Below are 12,772 nucleotides of genomic sequence, written 5' to 3'. Positions count from 1 at the left end.
TATTGTCCACGTGAGGTACAATTTTCCACATCAAGATATTATTCTAGATCCTTACGTGAAAGTGAGAGTGTTTTTAAAAAAAACATTAGTCAGTTTCTAAAAAGACGTTCAAAAGCCAAGTGCTGCGATGTATACACATGCAAAAGTTATAAAATCTTAAGACAAGGTTACCATAAGAAATCAGAGTCCAATTCAAATAGATGAATACCTCTTCCATCAAAATACTTCAGAAAACATCAGCAATCTTGACTTCTATATTAAAGTTAAAGAAAATTACAAAGCTACTCCTGAAGTAGATTTGGCAAATACTGAAGCCAAATAGAATTTTATTTCCATGTTTTAAGTTTAGAAACTAACCTGAAACACAATTTTCAAATTAGCGAGTTTTGAGAAGATCTGTAGCTCAGACTGAGGTTCTGGGTACCTAGTTACCTAGACGTTATTTAATAGGGTGACGAAACATCTGAAACTGAACGTTCCAGCTGAGCAAGCAAACCTACATCCACCATCTTCAAATGTCTGTACGTATTTGTCCATTATATAGTACAAATTATGACAAAAATCAAAATTTACATTTTTATGATTAAACTTAAAATCCAGTCATAGACATCAGGTTTGCTAAATTAAATTGATTATGTACAGCCAGGAAAACATTTCTAACAGGAAATTAGTGAAGCACAAGTTAAAAGCGAACAACTTTATGCCTCAAAACCATATATAACCATTGAACCTTCATTACAAATCAGCCATCGTCAAGTAGAAAATATTGCTAGCACCTCAAACTAATATTTAGTAAATATTCCAGATGAAAACTAGCTCCTCTTAATTACAAACATATATTCAATATGGACACACATACAAAGTAAGACATTTAACAGTAACAAACTCAACAATTCATTAAACCTACCTTGCATAAAATGTACAGTTCAATTACTTTCCCTTCCACTTAACTTTTGTTTTTAAAACTGTCTAGCAGCTGTGGAAACATTGAGACCTTGTACTCAGATGACTGCAATGTTGACTCCAAAGAGCACAGACTATATATAGACACATCAACAGCATGAACAGTCAAGTAGTTCAACAGAATACCCATTTCAGATCAATTAATTTGACATTAATATTTACTGAGAGAAGTACTCATCCTTCAAATTAAGTCAAGCAGGTGCAACCCAATTCAGTAATTTTCTTCAAATTAATGTAGAAGATATGCGTATAAAGTTTAAAATCACCTCAAAAAGGTTCCATTAAAATTTAACTACAATCACCAGCAGTGCACTAATCAAGCAAAGAAATAATATAAAATAAGTAAACAGTCAACATGTACACAATAAAACTCAAAGCACTCCTGTTCAACAGAATTTTACCAAAAGTCATTGCTCACAGATCCAATACACTGACAAACACACTCCAAACTAACAGTTTTCTTCTGTTTTCTTCACATTATAAACAAGGGATGAAATTTCAAGAATTCATAAAATGCTCAAGGAAGTGTTTCCAAGTTTAAGGCAATTCAGAAAAAGGATTTTGGTAAAAATTAACTTTATAACCTTCATCCGCAAGGCCTCAAATTTTAGTCAATTTTACACTAACAGAATATGGGTAACTTTTTTTTAAATTCAGAGGATAACTGTTGAAATTTTAGAAGTGTTTGAAAATAAATTTATCTTCACAAGTATGTATAATTTACATTTACAAAACATATTTCAAGAATTTTTACTACCAATTCTTGCAGAGGCCATCAGAAACACCCTTTGAGATTGCCAAATTATGTTTTAAGTGATTTGCTGTGAGAATTTATTTTATTCAAAAAGCCATCAATAACGTAGGTGCAAATGCACTGTCCCTGCTTTTACCATTCTTAATTGGAGAAAGAACATCTAAATTCATCCTTCATCAGAGGGATATATCCCCAAAACAAAAAAAAATTGCACACTTCCAAACAAAGCATGCATCACCATACACAAAGATTACAGCCCAACAGCAATTAATAGATATTCTTGTCTGGCATAGCTATTTCTATCTAGCACAGGTAAAATTTGATTAGATCATGGTTAATCTAATGGTTGCTTCAACTCCACTTTCCTTCGTGGTTCCCTTGATAGTCAATAGTCTATCAATCTCCGTTTTTTTAAATATTCAAGGACTCTGCCTCAAATGCTCTTTGGGAATTCCAGAGAATCATGATAGTCAAAGAAATTTTCCTTATTCAAATTTTCAATGAGGCATTTTTTCCAACTGTGCCCTCTAATTCTAGTCTCTCCTAGAATGGAAAACATGCTTTCAGCATCCAGAATTTTATGGTTCAATATGATTACCTCTCATTCTTAAACATAAATGGATATGGGCCCAGTATGTCCAACCTTTTCTCAAAAAGCCTGCAATTGGGGAGATACTAGGGTTCAGGAGAGTCAATCGTCGCTGATTTGCTTCAGAACAGTATCCTTCCTTAAATAAGGAAATGTAAAACTGGACAACACTACTCCAGATGTGGACTCAACAACACTCCATACAGTGCAGTAAAATTTTACTACTCATGCATTCCATTCCCCTTTCCAAAAATGGCACATTTCGTTCACTTTCTAATCATTACATGCTAACCACGACTTCATGTACCAGAACAAGTACAGGAGAACCTCGCTTATCTGACATCCAATTAACCGAATATTGGATTATCTAGCAAGATCACAAGGTCCCGATGCTTGGATAAACTATGTTACCGTCATTTGGTTACCCGGAATTCAATTAACCAAACAAAATATTCCCTGCTCATGTCATTTGGTAATCAAGGTTCCTCGGTAGATGTATCTTTGCTACCAAATCCTACAATCTCTCCCCATTTAAATAATAAGTAGTTTTTCTATATTTCCTGCCAAAATGGACACGGTCCACGTTCTACTCCATCTGCCAAATTTTTTTCCCCCATTCACGTTACCTGCCCGTTTTTTTTTGCAGACCCTCTACCTCCTCTTGATATCTTACTTTCCTACCAACCTTGGGGCCCCCTCATCCAAATCAAAGATATAAACAGGCAATTTGGAAGAAATCTGGCATTCCACCAATTACAGTCTGTCAAGTAAAAAAAAAAGACTCTTAACCCTACACTTTCTTTTAGCTAATCAATCCTTTATCAATGCTAATATTTAGCTTCTGCATCATGTGGTACCTTATCAAATACTTTTTGGAGGTTAAAGTATATCACTTGACCAGGTTCAATCTTTCCACATCAATGTCAAATAACTTCAATAGATTTAAACACAACTTTCCTTTCACAGATGCAGGTGGCTGCCTGATTACACTCTTCTAGGTGTCTCCTTCGGATCTCTTTAATAATGTTTTTAATCTACAAGTTCTGAAGGAGGACACTGGACTCTAAACGTTACATCTACTTTCTGTTCACAGATGCTACCAGACCCGAGTTTTCCCAGCATCTTCTGTTTTGGTTTGATTTCCAGCAGATGCAGTTTTTTTGTTTAATGCTATATTTTCTAGTTTTCAGTCTGCTGGACACTTCCAAAATATGAAGAATTTTGGACGACAACTCATGCACATATTATCTGTGTTGGCACTAAGTTTCAAGACCTTAAGACGCCAGCTATCAGGTTGACCAGTTTTCCAAGCACCTTTACCTTGCTGATGCCAATTTTTTTCCAAGTTCATTCCTCCCATCACTCAATCACTTTTGATCATAATGCTTTGGTTACATAATCAGTGTGTGTGTGTGTGTGTGTGTGTGTGTGTGTGTGTGTGTGTGTGGGGGGGGGCAAGAGAAGGTTACTCTTTTCCTATTCAAAAGCCTGCAGAAGCACTTGGTACTTTTGTATTTCCAGATGGTGGTCTGACTCTCAAATTTTTACTCATTCTTTGAACCTGTCGAATCCTCTGACCTCCCATTAAAACTTTATATAGAGCTTCTTTCAATGTTATACTCTTAACTTTGTCATTTAGCCACAGATGCTGCATCCTTTTTGAAAAGCCACACTTACTTGTAATGCAAAAATTAATTCCAAAATCTTCTGTCCACCCTCTTAATCCAGCTTTCCACCGGTCACATTTACCAGCTATCTTCATACCTCACCAGAAACCTTTATTTAGGTGTAAAATAACAATCACTGACCTGTACTACTTCTCATTTTCAAACTGATAATTAAGTACTATAAGATCACGACAGCCCTTTACCATGAAACTGTTGATTGATCCAGTCTCATTGCAAATACGACAAGATCTGGAGCAGCCTGATCTAGAGTAGGTTCTAGAATGTACTGATCTGGACATCTTTCCGTTTTGACAAAAACATGACCATATTCTATTTAATTCACTTCTTTCATCCTTTCACTTCTCTCTCAAAACCATAAAAGTTTCACATCACCTACCCTACTGATATTCATGTTCAACAAGTCACCTTCTGCCACTTTGTGTCGAAGCCACCATAAAACATCTTCTAATCCCATTCCTAGGGAACTATTCACTCCATAAAACTACAGCTCATTCCTCAGTCATCCCAATCAATTAGTTTCCAATGGCACATTTCCTAGAAAACAGAGGAAATGCAATACTCAAGACTTAATCTCTTACCAAGGCTTAAAAACTCCTTCCTCGTGTAAGAGATTTCTTTGTATTTTCAATTCTGTATTCTATAATCACTGTTGACAATATAGTCTCCTCTATATTGGAGGACGTCCACTAACGTGATCCTGAGCTTTCAGTTAACTTTAAATTGTTTCTTCACTTTTCTTCCACTCAGTCTTGTATCTACTACAGTTTTCCAACTCAGTACTAGTTTGAGTTTTTTTTCCTTTTTCATTTTACACACAATATTCAAATCTTAACCCATTTTATTTAGTTTCTTTGCTGGTTTGGTTTGCACTTTCATCTCCAAAAAGCAGCTCTCCTGCCATTCAGACCTTCTCTAAATATTCTGTATCTTTGTTTTGCTTAACCCATTAGCATATCTTTTAGACTTTGATCATTCAATTTTGTCTGCCCACACTTCACTTGTGCAAAACGCATAACTTTCTATTTATTCCATTCTAATAAAAACTCTCAACCGAAACATGAATTGCTTTCTGCTCTTCATAAAGACCATTTCAGATTATGCCTTTTCACCCTTCTTTCTAATACAAAGGCAGCTATATGGCGGTCACTCAAGTGCATATTTGTGCTGTTTGAATCACCAAAGGTTTCTCAAGGGCCCTGAATTTTGCTAATGCTCAACCCCAACTTGATTTTGTCCAATTTCACAAGAATTTTTCTGCCACATTTGCTAGATAGAAATCAGAACCAAGAGTCATGCCCTCCCGTCACCCTGGGACTGGTGCCAAATGATCATGAGACTCAAGACTAATGCCAGACTCATTTTTTTGTCCAAAAAGTTCAGAATACACAGGCCCATTAACCAAGGATCTCATTTGATCCACTTTTTCCAAAGATTCCATTAAACTACAAGTACCAACATCCAAAACACTTTTTTCCCCTCAGCCTATGCATCATGACAAGTTTCTACTTGACTAGGAAGTATGAGATAGCAAATCTGAACTACTATACTTCATACAAATCAAGATGCAGATGAGTAGTCCCTCCCCACCTCCCTCATTGTTGTCTATGAAGAAAATCATTTAGGAATCACCTGATTCTAGACTGTGCCTAGCAAAAACACATGAGTTTTTGAATATTAAAAGCTTAAAACCTTCGGATATTCAGTCTACCAACTGCTCTTCTGAAGCAACAAAAACTAATTTTTTATCTTTAAACCAATTATTTCCAATTCATATGAACAATGGTCAATTATTTTCAGAACTTCCACAAACAAAAATAAATGTTTTATTTTATATGCAATAATTTGGGTAGCTACATCTGCAGTTTACTACCACTAGAATTATTTTTCAATTAACTTGCATGTTTGCTTCTTCAACCCATTCAATAGAGTTACTCTTGAAACGCATAACACAAATGCTTATTTTTCCTATTTTGCACATGCACTCTGTCCCATTCCTTTCAAAACAGCTGACAATGCAGATGAAAGGTTTATTCCTCAAATCAAGCTGATTTTAAAGTTTAATGGCTGGGTCACTGTTCACTACAAAAGAAATGAGCGACAACGTCAGGCTTAAGGTGCATGGGATCAGAACGTCTGCATGTTCTTGAAAATAAGCTGTTTGTTGTAATGTGATCAAGGTTCAAAAAAGTAAGACCAAGACCAGATAGACAATCTGATGGAAACACAAAATAAGGAAAAACGTGAGCCATAGGTGGGTAGTTGTAACCATGGTTTAAAAGTAAACATGCATTATACTGAACTACTTTATAATGAGTTCCATTGTATATGATATCCTCATTAAGTAACATCAGCAATCTGAAGGGATTTAACATATTGACAAGTTTCTCGACCAATTTTTTTTCTCTATTGCTCACAATTATTTACACATCTAAAAAGAATTCCACAATGCCAGGTAAACCTGTATAAAGTTAAACGTCCTCATCTAAAGGTTTTCCTGATATTTCTTCCAATTGCACATTTCCGTTCATTGATATTCTTAGCTGTTTCAAAAACTGTAAAAAAACTTTTGGACATACAAAATTCTTTGCAAAATTTTAATCTGACCGCTTTGATAACAAATATTCTGCTTATTAATCAATGGGTCTTATTAACTGAAAATCAATATCAATAAAATTAACATGAAATTATCAATTTCAACTACAAAATGAACTAAATTCAAACAATTCATAGTTTACAATAGCTAATTAATTACTATACGAGGGATAATGACCATTGCTTGTCAATTTAAACTTGAACACCCATTCTAACAGAGTGTTGTCCAGAGCACAGTAGGCACACAGCCTTGGTGGCCACAACAAATCATGAATAAAGTAACTTACTCTAAACAGCCGATTCTTTCCAAAACTGTTTATTTAGATCATCACAGTCCATAAGAGGATGCTTTTAATATTAGCAACAGAAGGTTGTTAGCTGGTTTACAAGTAATTTAAGTAAATTTTGAATTGTGCAAGAGCAAAGTAGCTGGATATCTGATATAAAAGCGAATAATATAGAAATACATTATGTCAAGCAGCATCTGTTTTGAAAACAAAAAGGAACAGATCTAACATTTCAAGACCTGGAATATTACCTGTTCCTCTCTTCACAGATGCGGATTGGTTGAGTATTTCTAGCGTTCTACTTATTACATCTCTCACCTTAGTTTTACTTCCACAGAATCCCTACAATCTGGAACAGGCAATTCGGTCCAACAAGTTCACATCGACCCTCCGGACAGCATTTTACCCAGACGCAACCCCCTACCCTATCCCTGTAACCCTGCCTTTTCCATGACCATCACACTTAACCTACACATCCTTGGACATTACGGGTAATTTAGCATGACCAATCCACCTAACTTGCACATCTTAAATCTAGAAAATGAGGAACACAAAGCTGATCATACCAACAATGCTGGAAATGTTTCATTAAAATGCTCTGCGGTTTTATTCAAAAAAGAGTAATGTCACTGTTGACACATGTAGTCCCTCACACTCAAATGGCACATAAGACTTAAAAAGGGGCTACCTGTATTACTGGAGACAAGAAAAATATATTCAGACTGGTTCAATGGATACATGAGCCTTGCAATTTTAATTTTATCCACTAAGACAAGTAAACACTGCTGTTCAGCATATCATCCTGACAACAAGAAACAACTCACCATATTATGATATTGAACACAAATCTATGCTCTGACATTCCATGGCGCGGTACACCAGTACACCACCTTGCTCTAACCCACCTAAAGATTTTTTGTAAAATACAAATTTTCTATTTTATACAATTGAAGGCATAAGTCCAAATAGCAATCCTAATTTTCATGCCCTGTCTAATACACCTTCACATATGCAAAACAGTTACACCATTATGACAACCCACATGACACTAAATGTTATCTGGCTGTGAACTACATACCAGGTTCAATATCTGAAGGCAATATTTCTAGTAAAGGCAAAAATTAAGAAAAAAATCTAATACCTAAATTTTAGGTATCAGGATTGAGATTACCTTTCAAAGAAACCCTCAAGAGGTATTTACTGCAAAAATACAAGTTGCTAAACTCCAGCAGAATACATTGTTCCAACCATGTGATGGGCACAAAGGACTTTAGCAAAGTATCCTCACTGTGATACATTTGAATGGAAGAGTCCCAGTGAGTCGAATAGACAAACTTCAACTCGAAATTGTTAAATAGTCCAGAAGAATGTTGTAGATTGCAAAGAATAGAGGAATATTTGTTGGCTCATTTATGGCCTCATTTTTGCGATAGTGATATCTTGTGCAAAAGCACCAATACCCAACTGGAAATACTGAAAAAATAATTAAGTGCATAGTTACATAAGTTGAATTGTGATAACCTGATGAAACACAGACACTGAATTCATGCTACCTATCAGCGAAACAAAATGAAAACTACACCACTTCTTAGCTTTGGAACACAAAGCAGATTTACAACAATGGTTCCAGAAGAAAAACAATTGCATGGACCGTCTGGATAAACTGGTATAATTTGAGGCAGAGAAGAAACTGATTGATGGTTTAAGGGCTTTGATAAACAGTGAAAACTTTTCCAATAGTTCAAGGGTTGATGATGAGATGCTAATTGGCAAAAAGTATCAGAACTATCATGAGCGCTTTACAACGCAATAAGTAGTTAGAATGTGCAATGCACTGTACAATAGGATAGCGGTTACCACTTCAATGTAAGCCCTCGAAAGGGGAATTAGAAAAACATTTCAGGGGAAAAAACAGCAGCTGCAATGGAAAAGAACAGGGCAATAGGACCAACTGGTTGCTCTTTGAATGAGTCAATGGACTGAACTATCTCCAGCTGTCCTGCAAAAAGTAAACAATTTTATGATCATCAAGACATGACTCTACCCAAAATTTCTTAGCACGGGACCACAAATGTATAGTGTGTTATTTGATATGTTTTATGCTACGAATGTAAACCCATTAGGAGTTGGCTGGGTAAACATAGATTTCAGAATGTTTTCTGTTTAGTAAATGTGTTTGAATCAACCCGTGAATGCACAGCATATATTTACGTTGCATTATCTGGTCCCCAAATATCAATTTGTAACTGATACATTTCAATGAGGTTAGTGTGAAATTATACATGATTATGTGGAGGCAGCATACTTTGTCCCAATCTCTCTCTCATTCGTACAGTAGCTACCACAGCCAATGAGCTGTGTGACTGGATAGTTACTATAAATCCTTATTGAATATCACAATCTTACCAAAAGGGTAATCCCCAGGATTTGGGTTTGAATAAAATCCAGTTCCAGGTGGAACAGGATACTGTTGCGCTGGTTGTACAAATGAAGAACGAAACTGTGAAAGAAAAACAACAAATTTCATTTCCTTCACATTAATTTTCAGTTATAAAAGCAAGTTTACTGTGGAAGATCAGCTTCTTTATCAAACGCAAATGACTACAGAAATACTTCCATTTAGAGTTCTGCATTCACAGTCAATCATTATTAATCTATACCATGCAACTGAATGCTTGACAACATGGAATCACGTAGACTAGGAAGCTAAGCAAATCTAAAAATGAAGAGATGGAGAACTAGAAAAAAAGTCTGAAAAGTCAGTGAATAAAGAACCTTACCAGCCAGCATACGAGTGCTTCATGATTTTAGAAAAATAGTAATTTATGTTGCTAAATGAAGCAATTGATTTTTGTGATTCTCTTTAGCAAGATAAGCCTCAAATAAAATAACCAACTTCGATTAGGCGGTAACATTAGCATGTTCTAATATTTGCTTCACATCATTTAAAAAAAAGGCACTTCTGATCAGTATTCAGACCTCATTCTATGTTTACTTAAATTATCTGTCAATTAAGAGGCAGAACCAAACTATATATAAAAAAAGGTTACAGAAAGGTTAAGAAACAATGATTATAAACATCAGCATTCTTAAAATAGTGCACAGCTCATGATTTAGTTACACAAGGTTGAAAGGATTGCAGGTGGAAAGGGATTAAGTTATTGTTAATTTTAAGTATGAAGGGAGATAGTTAAGCACCTGTTTTATATTGTCCAATTTTAATTTATTCAGTTTAAATTGTCAGTCAGTTAAGGGAATCCATATTTGCATCAGGAGTTTCATTTTAAAGCGGTTTTGGGCCAGACGGAATATAGGGCTATGAGACCCAGGACTGAGAGATCCAAGTAGTGCATTTTGAAGTCTCTGCGACTCACTGCTGACCTCCGAACTTGCTGCATCTGCTGCTCCATCTTGCTACCAACCCTTCAGTTAACAATTTCTACAATTTCTTGATCCTCCCTCTCCCACCAGAGATTTTCTTGCACCAAATCTCACCCACTCATCCATTCCTTCTCTCCAGCCCACACGCTGAGCAACAGTTCTGGAAACAAAAAAATCAAGTGCATGAGGAGGCTCCAACTAGCAAGAAGGTGAGTCTCCAGCCGAGAGTTCAGCAAAGAGGGAAGCTCCCGGAACAGCCACAAACTGGAAAGAGGGAAGGTCACCTATGATATACAGGAGGGGTTGCAAGTGGGAGACTATAGAGAAAGTTAGCACATTTCTCTATTTTTGGATATACTATTTAATTTACCAACAAAGGAATATAACAATGTAAATCATTACAACTTCTAAGGCACAATGGTTAATGTTTCTCCTGATGATAAAGGTACTACAGGACTCAACTACAGCTTTTACTTTGGCTTGTTATCGAAAGATTGGATTTGCTATGAGTTTTACTTTTTTAAAAGAACAATTAAGAACTCTTCTATTTAATACAAAAGGAAGGTACTTGAACACCACATTGATTTGGCCATAACTGGAATACCAACTAGAAATTTTATGCACACTATAGGTAAAATACGGAGATAAGGAAAAAAGTCTAATCTACATCTGCAGATCTTGATAGACCTATTGTGAGATTGGCTTTGATAGATCCAGTTGACAGAAAATAGTACCCACACTGTGGATAGATTTTCTCAATAAAAATTGACTCCCCAAGATATTAAATGCAGTTCTAATACCGACACAATAAATGGATGGTTGTAGAATTAATGGCATATGGATTCAAATCTTCACTGTTGCAAGCATGGATTTCCAATACTATATTAAAAACTTAGCAGCTTAAAAGGCTTTGGAAAATCAGCATCTGAAAGCAAACGAGAAAATTAACAACATCTATGTATAAAATATTCTTGCCTGATTGGGAACATAATAAGGTCCTGATGATGGATAGGTGGGTATCTGTTGCGCCATCATCATAATGGTCTGTGAACCAGGTGGGTAGACATGAGTAGCAGAGGCCACAGGTCGAGTTGTTGCGCTACTCTGAACCCTGGAAGCACTACTCTGTTGCTGGGCTCTGTTTGGGTAGTATTGCTACAAAGAGAAGGAAAACCACAATATAATCACAGGGTAAAATATACTATGGAGTATTCACATTAGATTCACTCAAAAATTTGTCATTTTTCCCCTACAAATCTGACAAAAATTATTTGAATACAACTTGTACAAAAAGCTTGACTGTATTTTACAAGAATTTTAACAGTCTGAATAAGTTAAAACGAGTTCTGGAAAGACTAAGATGTCAAAGAATACTCCTTCTAGCAGCAATGTAAGCCATACACGAAAATGGAAAAATAATTTGTGCCCAAGTTTTCCGTGGGACCAACTGCACTTTGAGAAATAATTAGTGTTAAGGCTCATGAGTTTCCACTTTGCCTGCAATTGATAATCAGGATGAATACTAGTTTTATAATGCTCTCTTCGCTCAAGTTCTGCTGAAAGTGAATCACCAAATGTAAACTTTATCACAAATCAATACAATCAGGTATTTAGCATATTAACTTCAAAATTTATGATGAAACTATTCCAGTATTTTCAAGTGATAACCTGATGCATTTTTAATACAGTTTAGAATGCATTGATTAGCCCCAAAACTAAGCACTGTCTCTAATCCATCAGTAACATTATAGCACGGCTTTTAAAAAAAAGCATTTACTAGTTACTTTAACATACAGTAGTTAAGCTGCTCTGATACAGAGCAATCCAATGAAAGTTCCTGTTCAATAAATTTAAATGAAACTACAGAAACAGACATTATACTTAAAAAAGACCATTAGAGTAGAAATTATGAACTGCAAAATACAGAATTCACAGAAGAAAAAGCAAGCCTTTGAATTATTTACCACTGCAGTGTTCCTCTTCATTCATAGATACTACTATACTGTAGATTGCAGTGTACAAGTCAAACCTTCAAAAGAAACCTCAGACCCTATCAAGAACTGAGTTTACTTAAAATATGAACCACTTGTGCTGATGTCAGCGGTCACCATTTTGGAATGTAAATAAATTATCATTTGTAATTAAAATTAACTCAATAGTTAAAATTAACTAAATGATTTAGTTCTACAAATATGTTCTTAACCAAAACCAAAAAAAATTTTAAGAGCCACGAGATGCAGAACAGGAGTTCATGGAATCATTATGGCTCTGACCAGCATAATGCTCCCACTCCAAATCTTTTGAGTTTAACTATTAAACTGGCTGTTCCACTTCTTCTGAATGATCTAAAAACAGTTTCTATGTGATTGGATCTCTCCATTTGATTACAAAAGAACACAAAGCATCAAATATTCGCACTCCCATTTCACGAATTTTGAAGATTTCTTCTGTCAACTATCCACGTATTTTATTCAGCACAAAAGCGATCCTTGAATGGCTTGAGGCACAGTTCCAAAAG

At 35.5% G+C, this 12,772-nt stretch overlaps 1 protein-coding gene across 12 annotated transcripts in view; it reads right to left on the bottom strand.

Moving 5' to 3' along the window:
* The window catches only part of LOC140478888 (eukaryotic translation initiation factor 4 gamma 1-like), a 143,234-nt gene that overhangs the window by 83,919 nt on the left and 46,543 nt on the right, over positions 1-12,772 (bottom strand). For all 12 annotated transcript variants that reach the window (XM_072572470.1, XM_072572474.1, XM_072572472.1 and 9 more), the window contains 2 exons: positions 11,230-11,409; positions 9,280-9,373 (listed from right to left, as the gene is read on the bottom strand). In XM_072572470.1, the coding sequence (XP_072428571.1) occupies positions 9,280-9,373; positions 11,230-11,409 (274 nt within the window). The remainder of the gene's footprint in view (positions 1-9,279; positions 9,374-11,229; positions 11,410-12,772) is intronic.

This window comes from Chiloscyllium punctatum, chromosome 6 (assembly GCF_047496795.1).
Source record: "Chiloscyllium punctatum isolate Juve2018m chromosome 6, sChiPun1.3, whole genome shotgun sequence".
NCBI lineage: Eukaryota > Metazoa > Chordata > Chondrichthyes > Orectolobiformes > Hemiscylliidae > Chiloscyllium > Chiloscyllium punctatum.
Note: the sequence above shows the minus strand (reverse complement) of the source record. Positions and strands in the feature narration are given on the sequence as shown.